The 27,250-nt window shown below is 41.8% G+C and overlaps 1 protein-coding gene across 1 annotated transcript in view; it reads right to left on the reverse strand.

Annotated features, from left to right (window-relative positions):
- ADAM9 (ADAM metallopeptidase domain 9) overlaps window positions 1-27,250 on the reverse strand; it is a 136,375-nt gene that overhangs the window by 85,921 nt on the left and 23,204 nt on the right. Inside the window, exons 3-5 of the mRNA XM_056116799.1 lie at window positions 19,404-19,462; window positions 6,584-6,662; window positions 463-539 (exon numbers count right to left, since the gene is read on the reverse strand). Of these exons, the coding sequence (XP_055972774.1) occupies window positions 463-539; window positions 6,584-6,662; window positions 19,404-19,462 (215 nt within the window). The remainder of the gene's footprint in view (window positions 1-462; window positions 540-6,583; window positions 6,663-19,403; window positions 19,463-27,250) is intronic.

Below are 27,250 nucleotides of genomic sequence, written 5' to 3' on the forward strand. Positions count from 1 at the left end.
TGGGTTCTATCCCCAGCACCACACACACAAAAACAGTGAAATTTTAATATTTCACTTGAAAACACTATTATATGTGATACAATTACTCTGAACTTCATTCTACTCACCTTCATATAGAGATAAACCTCTTTCAGAGTCTTTAGGATATTTAATGAAAAACTCTGAGAATATTTTATAAACAAAAAGTGCAATAGAAAATTAAAATTGTATTTTATCTGAAAGAGCTTTAGCAGTCTCAAAATCATGAATTTATATGCTCGGAGAGTAAAACTCATTAACGATAGCATTTTCATGATAAACATGCCAGGAGGAATAATGTCTGAAATGCAGTTTCAAGGTCATCAGGAACATCAAGGTAAAATTTAATTTTAAGTCCCCCCAAATGACTTCATTTAGAGACAGAGATAGGTGGAGAAGCAAGAAATGGGAGGGAAGAATGAACTGATAAAAAAAATTTCTTACCTGAGGCCAAAACAGTCGTTAAGAGCAACCGATGAATTATAAGCTCCCTCCACATAGCCCCGATAATGACAATGATTCTAAATAATAAAAATTGTATTATCTTCAAATACCATTACATTGTTAAAAGCACCACAGAAATGGCAAAGTTAGCAAGATTTTTGTCAGTAAATTAGAAGTTCTATTCATATCACTGGTATCTCCTAATAGTATGTCATTCCTTGGACTGTCATCAGATTATCTACTATCACCATTGACATAAATGATTAGGCAGAGAATATGAAGTACAAACAGCTCTACCCAATAACCATTAAGCCTAGAAATAGGAACAAAATAGCATTGTTAAATTTAACATTTAAATCACTTAACATTTCAAGTTAAGCCAAGAAGCAACAGTAGATTATCAACATTGGTTCTTTTACAGTGGGGATGGGGTGTGGGTTTGGAGCCACGCCCTGCAGTGCTTCCAGGAACCAGATCAGCACCAGGGTGAGAAAAAGGGTAAGCCACACACAAGGCAAACACCTTAACCCCAGTTCTCTCTAAGCCACATACAAGGCAAACAAACACCTTAGCCCCAGTGCTCTGTAAGCCACATACAAGGCAAACAAACACCTTAGCCCCAGTGCTCTCCAAGCCACATACAAGGAAGGCAAACACCTTAGCCCAAGGCTCTCTAAGCCACATACAAGGCAAACACATTAGCCCAATGCTCTCCCTATTGACAACTAATAGAAAGCTCCAGAGAGCCTGTACAGGATGAAAACACTTGCCTTGAACAGCAGACCCTGGTAAAATACCCTTAATACCCGCACTACAGAAAGGCCCCTGAGCTTACCAAGAATAACCCCGAGCACATCTAAGTGTGGCTCAGTGCCCCCTTCCAAAAACAGAAACTCAAGCACTTAATACCAAAAAAAAAAAAAAAAGGCTAATAATGACAAGGGGAAAGAAAGTCTACATATGGCAAACATTTCTTTAAATTAATTTATTTATTTTAGTTTGGGAGCTACACCTGTGGTGGTCATAACTTCCTCCTAGCTCTGCACTCAGGGATCACTCCTTGTGGGCTCGGGGATGATATGGGTTGAACCTGGGTCGGCCATGTGCAGGGCAAATGCCTTACCCAATGTACTATCTCTCTAGCCAGCACCTTGCAAAAAAAACATTTTTTAAGCTACTTTCAGGTGATCATTTACTTTTCTTTCCACTATACTATTTAGTATTAACATTTTATTATTACTACTAGTAGTAGTAGTATTTATTTATCCAAACTTAAAATCCCTAAAGATTAGATCAAACTGGGTCAGCCACATGAAAGACAAACACCTTAACCCCTGTGGTATCTCTATTCATATCTAATACAAAAAAGGCTAAAAATTACTAAATAAAAGTTTCAATATAACAGGAAAAATGTTCTCAAAGATAACAAATAAAGCTGATATACACTTTTCAAAACTTCTGCTCCTTCTGGGGCCAGAGAAATAACACAGCAGGTAGGATATTCTCCTAGTACCCAGATGACCCAGGTTCAATCCCTGGAACCACATACAGTCTCCTGAGTCCTACCAGGAGTGATCCCAGAGCACAGAGGCAGTAGTCAGCCCTGAACTCTGCCAGTGTGGTCCTCCAAAAATAAAAAACAAGCAAACAAAAAAAAAGTACCTTCTACTATCACAGATATGAGGTAACACTTATGAGAGCAACACAGAGGAATCACAGCACTCAAAAATTAAAAATTTCAATGACAGTAGTTCTCTTATTTGATATGGTTGAAATGTGGCACTTCATCTACCAACTTGACAATTTTTAAATAATTTTTGTTATTATTAGTTGTCTGGGGTGTCGGGCATATGAGTGTTGTTTGGGGACAAGGGCCACTCCAGGTGAGCCTCAGGAGTCACAAAGCCAGCAGCCACTCCGGGTAATGGCAGCAGAATCACTCCAAGATGGTGGTGCATAAACTCCAGGCCTCCCTACGCATGTTCATAAGACAAGATACAGTCACCTGGGTCACTCATCAGCTCGGATCTTTGGTGGTCCAAGCCCACATGCTCAGAAACCGCAGGACTTCCCAATCTGTTGAAACCAAAAACTCCCCGCAGTCAACAAACCCAAATAAATGAAGAGCCAGAGTCACTGCTAGGTCTCATAGTGCACAACCTCTGGACACTATCCAGGCCAGTTTTAACATGGACCCTCCTACCAGACCCTGGCATGGCACAAGACAATATGAAAAGAGAAACACTCATACTGATGGAAAACAAGAGCCTAGGAGAATCCCAAGCAAACCAAAATTATGAAAACCTCTAATGAAGACTGCAAAGCAACCATGAGGCTCACAGAAACTAGGATATCAATGAAAAAGAAAGTCTGAGAAAAGTCCAAACAGAAATAATTGAGCAAAAATATTATTTCCAAATAGATATAATTGAGAAAAAAACTGGCTCAGCAATGTAATGATAAAAGTCAAAGATCAAATTAGTGAATTCAAGGATACAATGAAAGAAATCATTCTTTTAAACGGTCATTTTAAAAAGGAAATACATTTTTAAATAAAATTAACGAAAAATATTTATGTAACAAAATCAAGAGAAAGAAAAATTCGCTTCATTGAGGTCCAGCAACGTTATCATTCTAATTTGAAGGAGTGATTTTTTAAAAAGCTTTTCATGTTCATCATGACTTATCAGGAAAATCCAAATCAAGATGACAATGTGATATTGTCTCACACCAGGGAGAACTGCATATATCAAAAGACTTGCAATAATCTTTGTTCATGGGAATGTTGTCCGGCTCATTCCCTATAGGAGTCAGTATGGAGATAGATATTTCAGGAAAATGAAACTAGAGTCTCCATATGACCCAGCAATTCCACTTCTTACATCTACCCCTAGGACTTCAAAAATTCATTTAAAATGATATATGTATACCACTAATCATTGCAGTACTTAGCACAATAGCTAGAATATGGAATCAATTGAGGCATCCAATGACAGATGAGTGGAATAAAAAGAACCAAAAATAGCAGTGTGTGTGTGTGTGTGTGTGTGTGTGTGTGTGTACACACACTGAATGCTATGCAGCTACAAGAAGGATAAAACCATGCAACTTGCTGCAAACTGGATGAAACTGGAGGATATCATGCTGAGCAAAGCACTTCAGAAGGACAAATGCCAGATAATCTCACTTATCTGTGATAAAGAGAGTAACAGGACAAGGAATGCTAGTTATCGAAGGGGGAAATACTTAGAATTCCCTTGACCCTAGATACAAAAATGAGAAGGACAGAGAAGGAAAGAAATCAAGAGCTGGGAATAAGAAGAAGCAGATGGGAAATAGGAGGGGCAACGACCGGGGACCTTGAACACACGGGTGATGGAGAGGCGTGGTATATCTATATGCAGAGACCCAACAGCACTGAAAGCAAGAGATCCAGACATGACAACCAAACCTAAAAATGCTCTGTCATGGATGCAAGTGGACACTAATGGAGGGAAGCTGACACTGGCGGTGGAACACTGTATGCCTAAAACTCAACAATGAATAACTTTATAAACATGGTGCCTTCATAAAAAAAAATAATTTAGAGATAAAAACATTTTAAAGCAAAATATTTTTATAGGCAGTTAAAGAAATTTATTTCTACTAAACTAGTTCTGACGAAATAAAATATAGAAGGAGGAAGACAGGAAGGGAAGGAGGGAAGGAAGGAGGGAGCAACAGTCAGGCTCACTAAAACTTGGGCACCAGTGGGAGAGAAAATATGAATCCGAGCCAACTATTCAAAAATTATAAAAACAGGTCAGAGAAATAGTGCATAGATAGAATAGTAGAATAGAAGAGAATAGAATAGTTGGGCACACGCCTTGCAGTAGCCAACCTACTCGGGTTCGATCCCCAGTGGTCCACATGGTTCCCCTGAGAACCATCTAGGGTAAAGGTAAAGGTAAAGGTAAAGGCCCTCCCGTTGATCGTCGATTTGCTCGAGCGGGCCCAGTAATGTCTCCAGTGGAGACTTTGTTGTTACTGTGTCCGGCATATCGAATACTCTCGGTAGCTTGCCGGGCTCTCCGAGAGGGGCGGAGGAATCGAACTCGGGTCGGCCATGTTGGCCGCTTGTAAGGCAAACGCCCTACCCGCTGTGCTATCGCTCCAGCTCCAAAATTCTGATTATTTCTGAGTTTGACCCAAAAGAGGGAAAAAATACTAACTTGAAAAAATATATGCACACTTATGTTCGCTACAATACAATAATAGCACAGGTTTAGAAATAACCCAGGTGTTCAATGACAGACTGAGTAGATAAAGAAGCTGAGGTGTTATAAAATACACTACTACACTATGAAATAAACTACCTAGCTATAAAGAAAATAAAATCCTGCCCTCTGAAACCACATGGATGGAACTAGAGCAACATGCTAAGCGAAATAAGTCTGAAAGAGGAACAAACAACAACCACACTCATGTGGTATATAAGAAGACAAAAATAGGAAAATGACAATGTTTAATGAGAACAAATTCTTAAAGAGTCTAAATGAAGGAAGTTCAAGGGACCATGTAAGATATTGGAATATATTTTGGTGGTATAAACTTGTGCCCATCAAACACAAACAGACATTTATGATCATATAACTATGTGACTTCAATCAAAATTAAATTTAATGGGGCCAGAAGGACAGTACAGCAGATAGGATGCTTGCGTTGCATGCAGCCAATCTGGGTTCAATCTCCAGCACCTATATAGTCCTTGGAGCACCTTGAGGAGTGATTCCTGAGTGCAGAGACATGAGTAATTCCTAAGCATTGCAAAGGGTGGCCCCAAAACTATAATAATAATAATAATAATAATAATTAAAATTTAAAAGGTTGGCAAGATAGGACAGCAGAAAGGATGCTAGCTTGCCTGCAACCAGCCCAGTCCTTGGCACCTCATAAGCTCCCCTGAGCACCCCCAGGAGTGATACCTTAATACAAAGCCAGAAGTAAGTCCGGAGCAGAGACAGGTGTGTCCCCCCCCAAAAAAATAAACAAATAAATGTCAAATTTTAGTGATACTAAAGCTCATAAGTAGTATAAAATTCAGGGAGAAAATAATACATGATTATTTGGAACAAAGACTTACCATGGAAATTATCACAAATGAAAGTATATAATACGAAATTTCCCAAAATGACTGCAAAGCATTCTTCCAAAATAAAACTAGAAATATCTTTGTTCAAATTAAGAAACACACAAAGCCAAGTTTGGCATTTGCCAATTATATTGAGATCAGTAGTTTTTCAATTTTTTTACACCTCTGGACCAGCACAGTCCACTGACAGACAGGTAGTGACACACATTAATTTCGAGTATTTCGAGCTAATTCTTTCCTTGGGAGCACTCATTCTACGATGTAAGAGAAACATAGCTCTTTAAAATTGTTTTCAACAAAAACTTAGAACATATGACAGCAAAGAAGTGTTTTACTTTACTAAGTACTAACAGAAAACACATCTTTAATAAGAAAGATGTGTTTTTGGAGATATAATCTTCAGTTTTAAAAAATCCATAAAACATCATTTAAAAATATCTGAAATTTTCCCTTTGTGTAATTAGTAAGGCAACTATGCTCACCACTATACCACCAACGCCACCAATGGTTAGGGTTGGAGTGACAGCACAGCGGTAGGGTGTTTGCCTTGCGCGCAGCCAGCCTGGCCGAGCCAGGTTTGATTCCTCCGCCCCTCTCGGACAGCCTGGCAAGCTACCGAGAGTATTCAATATGCCAAACACAGTAACAAGAAGTCTCATAATGGAGATGTTACTAGGCCTGCTCGAGCAAATCGATGAACAAAGAGAGGATAGTAATTAGTAAGGATTATCACTAAATAGATTCTTTTCCTCGTATGAAATACAGAGCCTTGAAAGAGTACATAGAAATTTATAAAATAATTTAATTTACATATATTTAATTAAATATACCCAACTGCATGTTTTACCAGGACAACTCTTTTAACATCTCTTATAATAAAGGTGGCTTTGGGGGTCTGTATTGTAACAGGTCTGAGTATCTGAGTAGAATTTATTTTTAAATTACAATTATTTTTAATTCTGTTAAAGGATTAAAAGGAAAATAAATTACCTGTACATCAGGATAGTCAGAGATAAGTGCCCCTTCCTTGTTGTAGGTGTAAACTACAAAATCTTTGGGCAAAAGGTCACTGGAAAAGAATAAAACATACCACTATGAATACATAAGGCATTAATACTAGAAAAAATAGCAGGATACAAGTTTTCTCCGGAGGCTGAATACCTGAGACGGAGGCTGGCTGCCTTGAAAGAGACCAGCCAATATGTGGACTGGGCTCCAGGCCCTGAGCACAACAGGAGTGACCGTGGGCAGTCAGGAATAGCCCCACCACATGTGGCCCAAGAGGCTTTCGTGTGAAAACTTAATATTTAAATACAGAGCCACCAAAATGAAAATTTTCAAAACCAAACCTAGACCTGAAGTCATGTGCAGTACTTCCTCATGCAGAAGGTGAAGTCGCGCAATTTTCTCATGATCATTAAATGTAAAACATAACTTAAAAATCATAAAAACTTCTTTAAACTTTCTAATACAACTATTAGAAAAAGTATAAACCTGGTTATTATTTTGTTTTTACAATAAAAACAAGTGTCTTTAAAAAAAATTCAAAAGATTTCCTTAGGAAAAAAATGAAACTAAAAATACAAAAATGAGCAAAGACATGAAACAGCACCATGTAAAAATATTTTTGAAAGTGTAAAAAAAATAGAAATAAAATTACTCAAAAATCTAAAAAAAAAAAAAAAAACAAGTATCTTTACACTTGAAACAGATGGTTCTATCCTGAAGTCCAACAAAAACAAGAAGCAGCTTAACTTCCTAAGAGGCAAAATCATCAGTTGTTGGAAATAATTTTTAGTGGTTTCTGCAGCTTCCTTTCCTAGGAAAGGAAGGGAACTCAGAAGCATAACCACAAGTATAAAAGACAAGGTTAACTGGTGGAAGAAAAAATTAACAAGAAATATAGAGTCCTCTCAGTGGAATTTCGTACCAGACGAAAAAAATCAGGATCAACCTCAAATGAAGAAAGGACAAGACTAACAGAATGAGGGACAATAGAAGGAAAATCAGAGGCAACTGATGGAGCAGGATTTTTGCTGAAGACAAACCGGAGGGATGGGTGAAGGATGAGCTGCCTGAACAAATCTCCAGAACCTAACTAAAGCTTGGTCGAACAGATAATCTTTGTAGTCCACCCTCTTGATCAAGAGGAAAAAAAGAGATATTTCTTCTTGCCTCTAAATAATTAAAGTCCACTTTCTCATTTAAGGAACAGTTGCCTTTGTTTCTTAAAAATCAACTAAATCATCTACTGAAACACCATAGCAAAGGATATCCTAACAGTGTTTGTAGGAGACACCAAAAGGGGTAGGAGGAGGGCTTATTATGAAAATAAAGGAAAAACAAAGATAACCAGAAATCCAGTTTCTAATGGGTTCAACAGGAAGCAGTCAAGATTCTTAGACTTGAGTTTGAAGCTTCTTTAGATGACAGAATGAGGACAGCATTGGCCATCTGACTTAAATATCTCTAGTATGTACTGGCTAACTTTCTTTTGGTCCATGCAAAATGAGGCACAAGAGCTGCCTGTATGCTATCTTCTAAATCCATTTTTTTTTAATATTAGGTCAGTGAGGTCATTGACCTAGTGTATAGATTTGCAGAGGAAGGGCATGTTTAAATCTCAATAGTGTCAAATCAAAAAGGGGAACATAGTAACTTAGAGATTTGCAGCAGGTATTAAAGAACTGGCAAAATGTACAAGACAAAACAGGCAAGTGTAGCACAGTTCTGGGATGTTGCATCAGGGATCTCAGATTGCACGGGGGAAAATCTCTCAAGACTAGGAAACCACACCCAAGAATTCACCATCAAATATTTTCCTATAATATTTAAAGGTCTGGGTGCATTCCTCCCTGCACAAGTTCACCAAAGCATCCTTCACTTCCTTGGGCATGCCAAAAATAACCTTTCCTATCCACCTGTAATGCAAAAAATTCTGTAAGTCAGGCACGGTCTGTTTTTTTTCAAAATGGATTTTATAAATAATGGCTCCTAAAAACGTTAAGAACACATAGGATCATAAATCTATATGGTTACATCTAATTTGATGCACATCACTTTCAAACATTACATTGCAAAGTTGCCAAAGTTTTCCATTGTATTATTTATTGAAAAAGCAAATTATTTTTAAAATTACATAAATAACTATTTTACCATAAAAATAACAAAACTAAGAGTTTCCCAATTCTGAAAGGGTCATGTAAGATAAATAGATTTATAAATAGAGTCAATCTGTTTATTTACAAAGGTGTAATTTACCAAATTGCTCTAAGTTATATGCAGTTTAAGAAGGGGGAAAAAAAGGTTTCCTTTAATCTAGAAAATCAGACATTAAGGGACCAGCAATGTCTCAAATAAAAAGTTGCAAAAATTATAAACATTCTAATCAGCTCACTCAGTTAATCCTTATCTTGTTTGATTTTGGTTTAGCAGCTTTCTGAGTCAACTTTTTAATTACTTTGGAAATCCTGAGTCGAGTGGCTCAATGTGCAACTTTTCATCATGAAACATTTTCCCCTATAGTTGATTTTAAGCATTTTCAGAAAAAAAAAGCAAAATATCGGTGATTGACAAAACTTTAAATAGTCATGATTATAGATCTAATGCGAGGTCAGTATAATACATCTGAGAAGGAAATTTGGCTATTTTTGTAAACTCAAAGATAATAACTGGAAGATAAGAATATTGACAAATTCCCATGAACATCATTTCTGAAATACCTGTATTAGAAAATAAAACCTATACATACATACATATAAAACTTAGGAAAGTATATCATTACATTTATGCTTTAATTTATCATTGCATTACATCTATGCTTCCCATGTAATTTAGCATATTAAATAGGTCTAACTAGTTCAAAATATTTTAAAACTGGGGACACTGGTGGTGGTAAATGTACATTGGTGAAGGGACAGGTGTTAAAACATTGTATGACTGAAACCCAATCATAAACAACTTTGTAACTGTGTATCCATAGTGATTCAATAAATACACACAAACACACACACATATTATAGTAATCTTTGAGAATTTTCAGCTTGCTAGGAAATTTTAAAGTTAATTTGAAGTGGAAAAGACTGAACTCATCATTTTATTTGGAAAAGTTGTTTAAAAGAAACAACTGGCTAAATAAGATGGCAAAAATTCCTCCATTTAAAAAGTAACTAAAATTTTCAAAAGCCAATATAGAAACTTACTTAATTTTAGAAAAAAATAGCTCTTTCAATATTGACAAGATCAGGCTTCCTTAAGTAATTACATATTCATTAAAAATAAACAGGAAGTTCAGGAAATTAAGATACACAATCTTGCTTTCCCAGGTGTTTTCCCTTAACCACCAGAAAAACCTTATTTTATAATTTCTTATGAAGAGAAAATCAAAGAATATAAGAACATTTTGTTGTTCAAGCAGAGAGGGGGAAAAAAAGTAAAAATCTAGCTTTGTGGTTTGGGGTGGGGAGAAGGTTGTTTCCGAGGGAGACATCAGACTCACTGCTGCCTTTGTGCTCAGGGACCACTCCTGGCAGGGCATTGGGGGGCCATATGTGATGCTGGGGATCAAGCCCAGGTCAGCTGTGTGCAAGGTAAGTGCCTTACTGCTTGTTGATCTCTCCAGCCTCAAAATCTTCTTTTGCAAGAGAAGGAAGACATGGAGGGTGCGGGATCCCGGAGGAAAAGAAAAAAGAAAAAACAGGTTCCAAAAAGAGCCGAGAGCACCGGGAAGTTCCAGATGGAGTAGGCGCCGCATCCCGCCTCCCCCAGATGGAACCCTGGTGACCAGAAGCCTCTACAAACACAGCTCGAGTATGCGGGAACGAGGACTTTTTCTCAAATCTGCCGGACTACACCTCCCAGGTAACCTCTGATCCCGGAAGTCATGCCCACAGCCCGCCCCCCAGCGCCATCTTTGAAACGTTCAGAATAAGAGAAGGAAGACATGGAGGGTGCGGGATCCCGGAGGAAAAGAAAAAAGAAAAAACAGGTTCCAAAAAGAGCCGAGAGCACCGGGAAGTTCCAGATGGAGTAGGCGCCGCATCCCGCCTCCCCCAGATGGAACCCTGGTGACCAGAAGCCTCTACAAACACAGCTCGAGTATGCGGGAACGAGGACTTTTTCTCAAATCTGCCGGACTACACCTCCCAGGTAACCTCTGATCCCGGAAGTCATGCCCACAGCCCGCCCCCCAGCGCCATCTTTGAAACGTTCAGAATAAGAGAAGGAAGACATGGAGGGTGCGGGATCCCGGAGGAAAAGAAAAAAGAAAAAACAGGTTCCAAAAAGAGCCGAGAGCACCGGGAAGTTCCAGATGGAGTAGGCGCCGCATCCCGCCTCCCCCAGATGGAACCCTGGTGACCAGAAGCCTCTACAAACACAGCTCGAGTATGCGGGAACGAGGACTTTTTCTCAAATCTGCCGGACTACACCTCCCAGGTAACCTCTGATCCCGGAAGTCATGCCCACAGCCCGCCCCCCAGCGCCATCTTTGAAACGTTCAGAATAAGAGAAGGAAGACATGGAGGGTGCGGGATCCCGGAGGAAAAGAAAAAAGAAAAAACAGGTTCCAAAAAGAGCCGAGAGCACCGGGAAGTTCCAGATGGAGTAGGCGCCGCATCCCGCCTCCCCCAGATGGAACCCTGGTGACCAGAAGCCTCTACAAACACAGCTCGAGTATGCGGGAACGAGGACTTTTTCTCAAATCTGCCGGACTACACCTCCCAGGTAACCTCTGATCCCGGAAGTCATGCCCACAGCCCGCCCCCCAGCGCCATCTTTGAAACGTTCAGAATAAGAGAAGGAAGACATGGAGGGTGCGGGATCCCGGAGGAAAAGAAAAAAGAAAAAACAGGTTCCAAAAAGAGCCGAGAGCACCGGGAAGTTCCAGATGGAGTAGGCGCCGCATCCCGCCTCCCCCAGATGGAACCCTGGTGACCAGAAGCCTCTACAAACACAGCTCGAGTATGCGGGAACGAGGACTTTTTCTCAAATCTGCCGGACTACACCTCCCAGGTAACCTCTGATCCCGGAAGTCATGCCCACAGCCCGCCCCCCAGCGCCATCTTTGAAACGTTCAGAATAAGAGAAGGAAGACATGGAGGGTGCGGGATCCCGGAGGAAAAGAAAAAAGAAAAAACAGGTTCCAAAAAGAGCCGAGAGCACCGGGAAGTTCCAGATGGAGTAGGCGCCGCATCCCGCCTCCCCCAGATGGAACCCTGGTGACCAGAAGCCTCTACAAACACAGCTCGAGTATGCGGGAACGAGGACTTTTTCTCAAATCTGCCGGACTACACCTCCCAGGTAACCTCTGATCCCGGAAGTCATGCCCACAGCCCGCCCCCCAGCGCCATCTTTGAAACGTTCAGAATAAGAGAAGGAAGACATGGAGGGTGCGGGATCCCGGAGGAAAAGAAAAAAGAAAAAACAGGTTCCAAAAAGAGCCGAGAGCACCGGGAAGTTCCAGATGGAGTAGGCGCCGCATCCCGCCTCCCCCAGATGGAACCCTGGTGACCAGAAGCCTCTACAAACACAGCTCGAGTATGCGGGAACGAGGACTTTTTCTCAAATCTGCCGGACTACACCTCCCAGGTAACCTCTGATCCCGGAAGTCATGCCCACAGCCCGCCCCCCAGCGCCATCTTTGAAACGTTCAGAATAAGAGAAGGAAGACATGGAGGGTGCGGGATCCCGGAGGAAAAGAAAAAAGAAAAAACAGGTTCCAAAAAGAGCCGAGAGCACCGGGAAGTTCCAGATGGAGTAGGCGCCGCATCCCGCCTCCCCCAGATGGAACCCTGGTGACCAGAAGCCTCTACAAACACAGCTCGAGTATGCGGGAACGAGGACTTTTTCTCAAATCTGCCGGACTACACCTCCCAGGTAACCTCTGATCCCGGAAGTCATGCCCACAGCCCGCCCCCCAGCGCCATCTTTGAAACGTTCAGAATAAGAGAAGGAAGACATGGAGGGTGCGGGATCCCGGAGGAAAAGAAAAAAGAAAAAACAGGTTCCAAAAAGAGCCGAGAGCACCGGGAAGTTCCAGATGGAGTAGGCGCCGCATCCCGCCTCCCCCAGATGGAACCCTGGTGACCAGAAGCCTCTACAAACACAGCTCGAGTATGCGGGAACGAGGACTTTTTCTCAAATCTGCCGGACTACACCTCCCAGGTAACCTCTGATCCCGGAAGTCATGCCCACAGCCCGCCCCCCAGCGCCATCTTTGAAACGTTCAGAATAAGAGAAGGAAGACATGGAGGGTGCGGGATCCCGGAGGAAAAGAAAAAAGAAAAAACAGGTTCCAAAAAGAGCCGAGAGCACCGGGAAGTTCCAGATGGAGTAGGCGCCGCATCCCGCCTCCCCCAGATGGAACCCTGGTGACCAGAAGCCTCTACAAACACAGCTCGAGTATGCGGGAACGAGGACTTTTTCTCAAAACCGCGCGGCCGCTTACGCGGCCGCGCGACATCTCTCTATATACAAAGTGTTCAATGAGAAGTAAACCACCCAATCTTTCTCCCTGAAAATCAGAGTTAAGTTTGGAGCACGGCCACAGCCCCAGAAACACAAGGACTTAATGCAGAAACCAGCAGCTTAGAGCAGAAAAGTGAACGGACGATGCGTTAACCCAGGCCATCATTTCTGCCCAGAGGGGAAAAGGGTGTTGCCCCATTCGCCCTCTCTTCTCTGGAAAGAAGGATGGCGGCCGCATGGGAGCCTTGTGGACAGCAGGTATGAGCCGGGGGTGTGGGGGCGACTAAAACCTCATGGGAAGGGGGGCGTTCTGGTCCGTCCTTCACGCCCTACCGAGGTCACCAGTTGCCCCCCACGAGCGGCTCTCCAGCACAGCCACGGCCCCAGAAGCACAAGGACTTAATGCAGAACCCAGCAGCTTGGAGCAGAAAAGTGAAAGGACTATGCATTGATCCAGGCCATCAAGTCTGCCGGAGGGGAAAGGGTGTTGCCCCATTCGCCCTCTCCTCTCTGGAAAGAAAGATGGCGGCCACATGGGAGCCTTGTGGACAGCAGGTATGAGCCGGGAGTGTGGGGGCGACTAAAACCTCATGGGAAGGGGGGCGTTTCGGTCCGCCCTTCACGCCCTACCGAGGCCACCAGTTGCCCCCACGAGCGGCTCTCCAGCACGGCCACAGCCCCAGAAGCACAAGGGCTTAATGCAGAACCCAGCAGCTTGGAGCAGAAAAGTGAAAGGACTATGCGTTGATCCAGGCAATCATTTCTGCCCAGAGGGGAAAGGGTGTTGCTCCCTTCCGCCCTCCTCCCTCTGGAAAGAAAGATGGCGGCCACATGGGAGCCTTGTGGACAGCAGGTATGAGCCGGGGGTGTGGGGGCGACTAAAACCTCATGGGAAGGGGGGCGTTCTGGTCCGTCCTTCACGCCCTACCGAGGTCACCAGTTGCCCCCCGCGAGCGGCTCTCCAGCATGGCCACGGCCCCAGAAGCACAAGGACTTAATGCAGAACCCAGCAGCTTGGAGCAGAAAAGTGAACGGACTCTGCATTGATCCAGGCCATCAAGTCTGCCGGAGGGGAAAGGGTGTTGCCCCATTCGCCCTCTCCTCTTTGGAAAGAAAGATGGCGGCCACATGGGAGCCTTGTGGACAGCAGGTATGAGCCGGGAGTGTGGGGGCGACTAAAACCTCATGGGAAGGGGGGCGTTTCGGTCCGCCCTTCACGCCCTACCGAGGCCACCGGTTGCCCCCCGCGAGCGGCTCTCCAGCACGGCCAGGACTCCAGAACACAGAAACCAATTTCTTAACTATCTGACTTTCAGTAGAAATACTTCCAGGGTCAATAGGTAAAAGAGCAGAAATCCAAAACCAACATTTAATTCTTGAACCCAGCCGTAGAAAGCAAATCACTTCACAATGCTTTTTCAGCATGTCTGATTTGGGGGGGGGGGTAAACTCTAAATAATAGTGGTGAATCTTTTATTGAAACAATGAATCTAATCAAAGCAGATAGAGTGTTAACTAGAATTCATCTGCCTCACAGGGACGGGGAGGGGTGGGGGGTGGGGTTTTATTGGGGTTCTTCATGGTAAAAAATAAGTATTGGTAAAGGGAAATGTGTTTGATATTTGCATGACTGAGACATAAACCTGAAAGCTTTGTAACCTTTCCCACAGTGATTCAATAAATAAATAAAAAAAAAAAAAAAAAAAATCTTCTTTTGCATTAAACCATATACTTTTCATTCTAAGACAATTTTTTTTTAATTTTGTAGCTGTTTTTGTTTTGGGGCCCACAGCCAGCTATGCTCGGGGCTTGCCTAAGATTCTGCACTCAGTGATGACTCTGGGTCATTTAGAGGGATCATATGTGGGACCAGATATTAAAGCCTAGTGGGCTGTGTGCACGACATTAGACTATCCCATTATACTATCATTCCAGCCCACAAACATTTTTTCCTTAATTCCTCCACCCCTCTTGGAGAGCCCGGCAAGCTCATCCGCACAGCAAAGCCTGGCAAGCTACCCGTGACATATTCGATATGCCAAACACAGTAACAAGTGTCACAATGGAGACGTTACTGGGTCCACTCAAGCAAATCAATGAACAATGACAATGACAGTGACAGTGACAAACAAATCTATCCATACTTGGTCAGCTTTGACCCTAACAAGGGACATTTCCAACATTATAAATTTTCTGGTAAGATTTTACATGTCTTGATTTTTGTCCTATTATTTCCTTCTTTCTCACTCTGAAACAATTAGTCCTTTTACTTTAGGATAAAGTTATTCTTTTTCCCTAACAAAAACATATCGTTCAGTTCATACTTTTCCTCACCAGAAACATCTCACAGTCTTTGCATATATGATTTTCTCACTGCCCTTATTTCTAGAAGTTTCATTCACATATGCTGAGCATGACTTTTTTAACCATTATAATCCTTCTTTTCTGTGAAAACTAGAATGCAAGTTGAGGAGCACAGTGGATAAAACCTAAGGAAAATGTTAGGTGAAAGAAGTTGTAGCTACAGTGGTCAGCAGGCTTCTTGCATAAGACAGGAAAGCGGGTTAGACGTCACCAGCAGAAAGGCAGACAAAAAGGAAGCTGATCACATACCCACAGAGATTACACATCAAGGATGGAGACATCCTCCAACAGAGAACAGCCCAGCTTCATGGCTCCACAACTAATCTTGCCACTGCTGAGTCTTCCCAGGGAAGGCAGGTCTGTGGGGTGAGAACTCTGGAACCTTCTCAAGAGCCGCTTAAAAATCTACAAATTTTATGAGGCTGAACAAGTCATCCAGTTCCTGCTGTCAAACTGGATCTTACAAGACAGTGAGTGCACAGCTGAGCCTGGGAGAAGAGTCTGAAGTATGACTAAAGGCTGTCCAAGCAAAGAATATCTTCTTACAGAAGATATAGAGCAGCTCTAAACTTTTAACTTCAAAACTTGCAGATGGAGCCAGGAGTGCAATGCTCGCTAGCAGTTTATAATGTATTATTCAAAGTTGAAAATTCCCACTGGAGTTACTCAGGACAAGCTTGACTATATTGTTTGAGATGGAAAGATTATTTGCATACAATTTTGTAGGTTATGCAGACTGATTTTAGCTAACTGACTAATATATTATGCAACACCTTTCACAAAACGTATGACTGAGTTCCCTTGAAATATACTCTGGACTAAACTCAAAGACACATCACTCTCTCCAGGCCCAGATCTCTGGAGCCTTCTTGGGGTGAGGGTGAGAGTTCCTGTGGCCCACCCACACCAGACATCCTCCAACAAAGAAACAGCCCAGCTTCATGGCTCCACAACTAATCTTGCCACTGCTAAGTCTTCCCAGGGAAGGCAGGTCTGTGGGGTGAGAACTCTGGAGCCTTTTCAAGAGACGCTTAAAAATCTACAAATTTTATGAGGCTGAACAAGTCATCTTCCAAAACCTAAGTATTCTTATATATAAGACAACAATAAATTCTACTCTACAATAAACTTTTTATGACAATATGATATAAAAGGGTTAGCTGAAACAATGCAAACATAAGGAAATTATTTTATTGAAACTTAATTATTTACATCTCTTGTAGAAAATATTTAGACTTATATTTTTTTACATATTTACATCATACATTAGAGTCTAAGGATTTTTCAGGAGCTGGTAAAAATTAAATAATTTTGCAGCACTCTTTACAATAGCCAGAAACTGGAAGAAACCTGAATGCCCAAGAACAGATGACTGGTTAAAGAAACTTTGGTACATCTACACAATGGAGTACTATGTAGCTCTTAGAAAAGATGAAGTCATGAAATTTACATACAAAGTATCATGCTAAGCAAAATGAGTCAGAAAGAGAGGGGTAGACATAGAAAGATTGCATTCATCTGGGGGATATAAAGTAACAAAATATGAGATTAATACCCAAGAATAGCTGAGATCAGCACCAGGAGGATTACTCCATAGCTTAGTGGCCAGTCGGGCATTCTAGAGGAAAGGGCAGCTCAGATAGAGAAGGGAACACCAAATAAAGGGTGTTTGGAGGATCCTCCCAGGAGGGGAGATGCATGTCGAAAGTAGGCTATGGACTGAACATGTTTGCCACTCAATGCCTCTTTTGCAGACCACAACACCCAAAAGGAGAGAGAGAACACAGGGGATTGCCCTGCCACAGAGGCAGGGGGGGATGGGGGATGGGGGTGGGGGGGATATTATCCATGGTGGTGGAAAATGGGCACTGGTGGAGGGATGGGTATCTGATCATTGTATAATCAAACCCAAGCACAAAAAATTGTAAATCTACAACTGTACCTCATGGTGTTTCACTAATAAAAAAAAAATTTAAAAAAATAAATTAAATAATTTAAGTATCACTGTCACTGTCACTGTCCTCCCGTTGTTCATTGATTTTCTCGAGGGGGTCCAGTAACGTCTCCATTGTAAGACTTTGTTGTTATTCTGTTTGACATATCGAATACATCACGGGTAGCTTGCCAGGCTTTGCTGTGTGGGCAAGATACTCTCGGTAGCTTGCCAGGCTCTCTGAGAGCGAGGGAGGAATCAAACTCGGGTCGGCCATGTTGGCTGCATACAAGGCAAATACCCTACCGACTGTGCTATCGCTCCAGCCCAATTTGTGTATCAATTTCCATCAAAAAGAGAAGAAGTCGGGGCTGGAGAGATAGTACAATGGGTAGGACTCTTGCCCACATGCAGCTAACCCAGGTTTGATCCCTGACATCCCATATAGTCTCCTGAACATCACCAAGGGTACATCCTGAGGGCAGAGCCAGAATCAGCCCCTTAGCAATACTGGGTGTGGTCCAAAAACAAAAAAATAAATAGGGGCCAGAGTGATAGTATAGCAGGTAGGGCCTTTGCCTTGCATGCAGCTGACCAGGGTTCAACCACTAGCATCCCATATGGTTCCCCTGAGTACCACCAGGAGCGATTCCTGAATGCAGTGCCAGGAGTCTCCCCTGAGCATCACTGGGTATAATCCAAAAAGCCAAAAAACAAACAAAAAAATAGAAGCCTTCAGAAAGTCTCTGAAAAATATAATTCACTGCATATTACAGTGTATAGTATTATTCAAACTTGAAGATGCAAACAAAAAAATCATCTGGAAAACTTGCTTTCGAAAACATAGATTGCGACAACCAACTATGACACGTCTCAGAATTCTGATCCACTCTCGGGTCAGACCTGATCGGACACACTTGCGGTTATAATCCTAGATGGTGCTGCCACTGGCCAGCACATTTTGAACAACACTGCCCTAACAACCACACCTAACGGTCTCATTCACACACCCCAGGGTCAAGGGCCTAGTAGGTGACTTAATCCTTCTCTGGAATGACTCAATCAAAATACAGGAAGCAGGTACAGGGCGTTAGGGAGGTGGTGACAGACCACAGAAGAGAGAATGGCCCAGGAACCAGAGACTTGGCTCGTCGGAGGCGACTGGAGAGCACAGATTACTGAGTCAGGTTCTAACATGCCAAAATAAAGGAGGGTTTAAACGGGATGAAGAGAAGAGCACTGTCACAAAATGAATCTCTGTCTCCTCCCTGACACCCAAAATTCAGATGTTGAAGGCTAGAGGGAGTGCATGCAGGACTAGTTAAACTCCAGGCACTGCACAGACCCCGAGTCTCTCTCTCTCTCTCTGTCTCTCTCTCTCTCTCTGTCTCTCTCTCTGTCTCTCTCTCTCTCTCTCTCTCTCTCTCTCTCTCCCCCTCTCTCTCATTCTCACTCTCTCTCTCTCACACACACACACAAAATACTAGTGTGACTATAACAGATAAGGAAGTACAAAAGCTATATTTATAGTTAACTGAGGTCACAAGGGTGAGGACGTGAGCAGACAGGACTGATGTCCTCAGGGACACAGATAGAGAAGGCTTGCACCTCTTCCTCCCCAATCCTACCCTGCAGGTACAAACGAGAAGTCATGAGAGCACCTAGAGGAGGGCTCTCACTGGACTCCAACCTCACCAGCACCTGACCTTAGACTTAGAACAGTAAGAAAATCAATTTTTGTTAAGTCATTTGTGTTTCTGTTTTTTTGTTGTTGTTGTTGTGGCAGCTTTAGCTAACTGATAAAACTACTAAAGACTACTTTATCCCTGCTCCATTATAAAATTTTCATCTTAAATACAACTTTTTATTTAAATGTATTTTCCCCTGCTTCAATGTCACTGGTAATACAAAATGCCATGGCTTTTCCACACTTCTACTCATTATTTTTATTTTCTATCTACCTACTATACTAACTAGTTTTAAAATAAATAATATACCATTGGGGAAAAATTACTGAAAAAAATCAAAGTAAATGAAATTTCTTACTTGTTCCTTTCCAAATGAACAATATGTTCTTTTCCTTCAACTGGAATGACATAAGATACCTGCATAGAGAAGGAGAAAAATACAATAAAAAAAACCACCTTATAAATTATCTTTTATCAACTGATATTTATAAAATAATAGAAATTCTATACTGAATTGAAAGTTTATTAGACAATAGAAATTCTACACTGAATTAAAAGTTTATTAGTGAATGGGTTTTTTGAGACAACGTGAGATACACTGTTACAAAGCTGTTCATGCTAGGGATTCAGTCATACAATGTTCCAAGATTATTAGTGAATAGGTTTTTTGAGACACCGTGAGATACATTGTTACAAAGCTGTTCATGCTAGGGTTTCAGTCATACAATGTTCCAACATCCATCCCTCCACCAGTGTACACTTTCCACCACCAATGACCCCAGTTTCCCTCCCCCTACCCTGAGTTTGCCTCTATGGTATGCCATACAGATACTGAGAGGTTATCATATTTGTTCTTTTACCTACTTTGAGCACACAGTTCTTACCCAGAATGATTGTTTCCAACTATCATTGTCATAGTGGCCCCTTCTCTATCCCAACTGCCTTCTCCCCCAACACCTAAGGCAGGCTTCCAACCATGGACCAAACCTCTTGGCCTGTGTTTCTATGGTTCCTGGGTATCAGTCTCATACTATGGGGTTTTCTTAATGCTCCACAAGTGAGTGCAGTCATTCTATGTCTGTCCCTCTTCCTCTGACTCATTTCCTCAGCATGATACCCTCCATCTCCATCCATTTATAAGCAAATTTCATGACTTCATTTTTCCTAACGGCTGTGTAGATGTGTCATAGTTTCTTTATCCAGTCCTCTGTTTTCCAACACTCAGGTCGTCCAGAATCCGGTTACTGTGAATAGTGCTGCAATGAACATAGACGTGCAGATGGCATTCCTGCTATGTGTTTTTGGGCCCCCAAGGTAGATTTCCAGAAGTGGTATTTCTGTGTTATATGGGAGCTCAATTTCATTTTATAGGAAAACCTTGTATCTACTCTTAAATAATGAAACAGACTTGTTAAAATTCATTTATAATTCAAATAAATTTCAAGTTCATCTGGTATTAACTCCTTCCATGTATTTTCTATAGTATTTTTTCTTTGTTCACATGAAATGAATCCTTGGTTTCAAGAAATTCTCCCTATATCTAGGTAACTGAAAGTTGTAAAGAAAGTCATATTCTTCTATAACTTTTATATCTTCACACAGCATATCACATTTTAATTACTTCTAAGTCATACTTGTTTCCTCTCACTAAGAATCAAAATGTATTGTACAAAAAAAATAATAAAACTGTAGGACTTTCTTTCTTAATCAGTGGTACATCAATTGGTGGCATTTTGTTTTGACCCCTGATTGCATCTCCAAATCAAAGAATTAAAACAAGGTAATTGGGGGGGGGGGGGGGGCTGGAGTGATAGCACAGTGGGTAGGGTGTATGCCTTGCACACAGTCGACCCGGGTTCGATTCCCCTGAGTACCGCCAGGAGTAATTCCTCAGTACATGAACCAAGAGTAACCCCTGTGCATCACCAGGTGCGACCCAAAAAGAAAAAAAAAGAAAAAGAAAAAAAAAACAAGGTAATAGGGCCGAAGCGATAGCACAGTGGGTAAGGCATTTGCCTTGCACGTGGCCGACCTGGGCTTAATCCCCAGCATCTCATATGGGTCCCCAAGCACTGCCAGGAGTGATTCCTAAGTGCAGAGCCAGGAGTAACCCCTGAGCATCACTGGGTATGACCCAAAAAGGAAAAAAAAAAATGTAATAATAAAATAAAACAAGGTATGCTCCCCATGGCATATTTGATATGCCAAAAACAGTAACAACAAGTCTCACGATGGAGACGTTACTGGTGCCTGCTCGAGCAAACTGATGAATAATGGGAGGACTGTGCACTCTAGCACTACACTGTAGCACTGTCCTCTCATTGTTCATCGATTTGCTCGAGCGGGCCCATTAACGTCTCCATCGTGAGACTTGTTGTTACTGTGTTTGGCATATTGAATACATCATGGGTAGGCTTTGCTGTGTGGGTGAGATACTCTTGGTAGCTTGCCGGGCTCTCCGACAGAGGCAGAGGAATCGAACCCAACTCGGCCAAACTGGCTGCACACAAGGCAAATGCCCTACCGCTGTGCTTGCTCCAGCCCAAGGACAATGCAACAGTGCAAAAAAAAAAAAAAGTAATATTTAGTACACCCTAAAGCTCATGGGATCTTCTTCTCTACCTCAAACATTCTGAAACATCTTCCCAGGGGACCAGAGCAATAGTACAGTGGGTAGGGCTTGCATCCACTTGCCTTGCATGTAGCTGACCTAGATTCAATTCCTGGCATCTCATATGGTCCCTCAATATAGCCAGGAATAACAATATTATGATTGTTGTTTATGATGCACTCTGCTCTGAGTGCAGAGTCAGGAGTACCCCTGAATATTGGCAGATATGACCCATAAAGCAGAAACAAACAAAAAACCCAAAACATCTTCCAAAAAAACTCACCATTCGTTAGTCAGAAGAGCTTAATATCTAGAACCAGCAGGTTCAATTTTGCCATAACTCTGGTAAAAAAGGCAAGGACCCAACAAATAATATTATGAAAAGTGTCCCCTATTTTCTCTACTTTTTCTAGACTCTAACATTCTGCCAAGAAATAGTGCTACCCTCTCTTCAAGGAACCTCAATGCCTGACTTTCTTTAAGGAGGGATCACGTTCTAGATCCTGGCATTCTCCTCAAAAGCACATGGTTGTATGAAGCCATTGTAACCTACATGCAGCCAACCCCAGTTCTATCCCCAGCACCCAATATGGTCCCCTGACTGCCAGCAGGAGTGATTCCTGAGTTCAGAGCACTGTCATTACTCTAAGTAAAACATCTATACAAATTTCCTTTTTTATGATTCTGGTCTCCCTCCATAGTCCCTGACTCTACAGTGACAATATGATCGTTGATGATGATGAACTACATTTCTTTATTGTTTCTGGTCTCCCTCCATAGTCCCTGACTCTACAGTGACAATATGATCATTGATGATGATGAACTACATTTCTTTATTGTTTCTGGTCTTCCTCTATAGTTCTCTTGAATTTTTTCAAATATTGAAAATGATGAAAGTATTCTTGTTAAGGGAACGAGATAGAAACAACTCAGGCCCGAGATGCCTGAAGAGAAGCAGTTTTGAGCGTCTGCCCTGCCCTCTTCACTCCTGACCCTGGCGCCCATTTCATCTTAAATCCAGGTCAGCACAACTGCCGGCTCAGGACCCTGGGACCTCCATCTTTCCCTGCAGGACCTCAGGTGTCCCCCGAGATGCCTGAAGAGAAGCAGTTTTGAGCGTCTGCCCTGCCCTCTTCACTCCTGACCGCGGCGCCCATCTCATCTCCAACCCAGGGTTCTGTAGAGGCGTGGCCTCCTCGAAGTGGGCGTGGCCTCAAAAGTGGGCATGGCTTAATTTCAGGCAGAAGTTTGTTTTCCCATACTAAGGAACCTAGTCCCCAAGGAATCTAGTTCCCAACCTACTCAGCAATATGAAGAAACAAAGAAAAATCCTCACCACAAGGGGAGAACAACGAAAACAATCTAGAACATTCCGTCAATATAGCTCACCTAAGGGACCTCTCTGACATAGAATTCAGATACGAAGTCATCAAGATGTTCAATCAACTCAATGAAACAGTCAGACAGACAGCCAGTAACACCACAGAAAAAATCGACGAATTACGAGAAGAAATGAGAGCAGAAATGTCACGATTAAAAGATTCCATAGATGAAATGAGAAACTCAGTTTCTTCTCTTAAAAATAGAATGACCGCAGCTGAAGAGAGAATCAGTGAGCTGGAAGATCAGCTGCAACAAGCCAACACGCAACAACAAACAGTGGCAAGGGACCTCAAAATGGCTCTACAGAGAATCAGAGTCCTAGCAGATGATTCCAAGAGGAACAATATTAGAATCATGGGACTACCTGAACCTCAGGGAAACAATACCAACGAAAAAAACACCGTCAAACAAATCATTGCTGAAAACTTCCCAGAGCTGCACAATGCAGCCATTCAGGTTCAAGGAGCCTGAAGGGTGCCGGCTAAAAGAGACCCCAAAAAAAACACTCCATGACATATCATAGTTAGAATGATCGATACTGCCGATAGAGACACAATACTGCAAGCAGCAAGAGCAAAGAAGGAAATCACATACAAAGGAGCATCCCTTAGATTCACAGCAGACCTATCAGAGGAAACCCTACAAGCCCGAAGGCAGTGGCGAGATATAGTCAAAAAACTCACGGAAATGAATGCTTCACCAAGAATACTCTATCCGGCTAAACTCTCCCTCAAAATCGAAGGAACGGTACACTATTTTATAGATAAACAGCAGCTCAGGAACTTCATAGACTCAAAACCAAACCTAAAGCAAGGCCTAAAGGGGCTACTATAAGAAAAGACAAACCCTACAACCACAACACACCCGCACAGAAAGATGACACAAAACCCCATAACCATTCTCTCTCTCAATGTCAACGGCCTAAATTCACCAGTTAAGAGACACAGAGTGGCAAAATGGATACAGGGACAGAACGCAACATTCTGCTGCCTACAAGAAACTCACCTCAACAGCCAGAGCAAACACAGACTCAAATTCAAAGGATGGAAAACAATCCTGCAAGCACACAACTCCCTCAAAAAAGCTGGGGTGGCCATACTAGTATCCGACAACATTAATTTCACCTTGAAAAAGATTAGAAGAGACAGTGAAGGCTATTTTCTCTTCATCAAGGGATACGTACAACAGGAAGAAATCACACTCTTAAATGTATACGCACCTAATGAGGGAACAGCTAAATATCTAAAACAACTGCTAACAGATTTTAAGGAGGACATCACTACCAACACAATAGTACTTGGAGACTTCAACATCGCCTTATCACCTCTGGATAGATCAACAAGAACAAAACCCAGCAAGGAATTATTGGCTTTGAAAGAAGTAATAGAAGAGAAAGGGCTCATGGACTTATACAGGGCTTTAGACCCCAAAAAGAAAGAATACACGTTCTTCTCCAGCGCGCACAGAACATTTTCCAAAATAGACCATGTGCTAGGACACAAAACATACCTCAACAGAATCAAGAAGATAGAAATAGTATCAGCCATCTTTTCAGACCATGATGCACTGAGGATAGAAGTGAATCACACAAAGACATGGAGAACCAAATCAAACACCTGGAAATTAAACAACTCGATGCTGAACAATGAGTGGGTTAGGAATGAAGTCAAGGATGAAATCAAAAGATACCTGGAAACAAATGAGAATGAAGACACAAACTACCAGAACTTATGGGATGCAGCGAAAGCTGTATTAAGGGGAAAATTTATAGCTCTGCAAGCATATCTTAAGTCGATAGAAACGATGCAAATAAACAATTTGACCTCACAGCTCAAGACCTTAGAAAAGGATCAACAGAAAGAGCCTAAATCAGGCAGAAGGAAAGAGATAATAAAACTTAGAGCAGAAATCAACGACATGGAAAACAAAGAAACAATCTGAAAGACCAATGAAACCAAGAGCTGGTTCTTCGAGAAAATAAATAAGATAGATAAACCACTAGCAACACTCACAAAGAAACAGAGAGAGAGAACCCTAATAAATCGAATCAGAAATAAGAATGTGGATATCACAACAGAAACTAAAGAAATTCAAGAGATCATCAGAGACTACTTTGAAAGTCTGTATGCCACGAAACACGAGAACCTGGAAGAAATGGATAAATTCCTGGATTCCTACCATCTCCCAAAGCTGAATCAAGAAGATATAGAATACCTGAATAGACCTATTCACATCAAAGAAATTGAAACTGTAATCAAAAGTCTTCCCAAAAACAAAAGCCCAGGCCCAGACGGATTTACTAGCGAATTTTTCCAAACATTTAAAGAGGACCTATTGCCAATTCTTCTCAAGCTTTTCCAGGAAATTAAAAAAACAGAAACTCTCCCAAACAGCTTCTATGAAGCCCATATATCTCTAATACCAAAAGGAAACAAAGACACCACAAGAAAAGAAAACTACAGGCCAATATCCCTGATGAACAGGGATGCGAAGATTCTCAACAAAATACTAGCCAATAGAATACAACAACTCATCAAAAAGATCATACATCATGACCAAGTGGGATTCATCCCAGGGATGCAAGGATGGTTGAACATTCGGAAATCAATCAACATAATCCATCATATCAACAAAAGAAAAGATAAAAATCATATGATCGTATCAATAGACGCAGAGAAAGCTTTTGACAAGATCCAGCACCCATTCATGATGAAAACCCTTGCCAAAATGGGGATAGAGGGGACTTTCCTCAATATAGTTAAAACCATCTACCACAAACCTACAGCAAACATCATCCTCAATGCGGAAAAACTGAGACCCTTCCCCCTAAGGTCAGGGACGAGACAAGGATGCCCACTCTCTCCACTACTGTTCAATATAGTACTGGAAGTACTTGCAATAGCGATTAGGCAAGAAAAAGATATTAAGGGCATCCAGATAGGGAAAGAAGAAATTAAGCTCTCACTATTCGCAGATGACATGATACTATACTTAGAGAACCCTAAAACCGCTACCAAGAAACTCCTAGAAACAATAGGCTTGTATAGTAAAGTGGCAGGCTATAAAATCAATACCCAAAAATCCATGGCATTCCTATACGCAAATAGTGAAAGAGAAGAAAGTGACATCAAGAAAACAATCCCATTCACAATTGTGCCCCAGAAAATCAAGTATCTAGGAATCAGCTTAACTAAGGAAGTAAAGGACCTGTATAAAGAAAACTACAAAACGCTACTTCAGGAAATAAAAGAGGACACGAGGAAATGGAAAAATATCCCCTGTTCATGGATGGGGAGAATCAACATCATCAAAATGGCAATACTTCCCAAAGCACTGTACAAATTCAGTGCAATCCCTATAAGGATACCCATGACATTCTTCAAAGAAATGGAGCAAACACTCCTGAAATTTATATGAAACAATAAGCCCCCACGAATAGCTAAAGCAATTCTTGGGAAAAAGAAAATGGGAGGAATCAACCTACCTAACTTCAAACTCTACTACAAGACAGTAATAATTAAAACAGCATGGTACTGGAACAAAAGCAGAGCTGCAGACCAATGGAACAGAGTTGAGTATACTGACATTTCTTCCCAAGCATATAATCATCTAATCTTTGATAAGGGGGCAAGAAAAGTGAAATGGAGCAGGGAAACCTTTTCAATAAACTGTGCTGGCAAAATTGGACGGCTACATGCAAAAAAGTGGGCTCAGATCTTTGCCTAACACCATGCACAAAAGTAAGATCAAAATGGATTTATGACCTCAACATCAGACCAGAATCCATAATGTTTATTGAAGACAAAGTCGGCAAAACTCTCCATGATATTGAAGCTAATGGTATCTTCAAAGATGTCACGCCACTGGCCGAGCAAGTGAAAACAGAGATAGACAAATGGGACTACCTTAAACTAAGAAGCTTCTGCACCTCAAAAGAAACAGTGACCAAAATACAAAGACAGCCTACAGAATGGGAAAGAATATTCACCAAGTACACATCCAACAAGGGGTTGATATCAAGGATATACAAGGTACTGGTTAAACTCCACAAGAAGAAATCACCCAACCCCATCAAAAAATGGGGTGAGGAAATGAACAGAAACTTTCGCAAAGAAGAAATTCGAATGGCAAAAAGGCACATGAGAAAATGCTCCACATCACTAATCATCAGAGAGATGCAGATCAAAACCACAATGAGATATCATTTCACA

This window comes from Sorex fumeus, unplaced genomic scaffold, assembly GCF_029834395.1.
Source record: "Sorex fumeus unplaced genomic scaffold, SorFum_2.1 ptg000033l, whole genome shotgun sequence".
Classification (NCBI taxonomy): Eukaryota; Metazoa; Chordata; class Mammalia; order Eulipotyphla; family Soricidae; genus Sorex; species Sorex fumeus.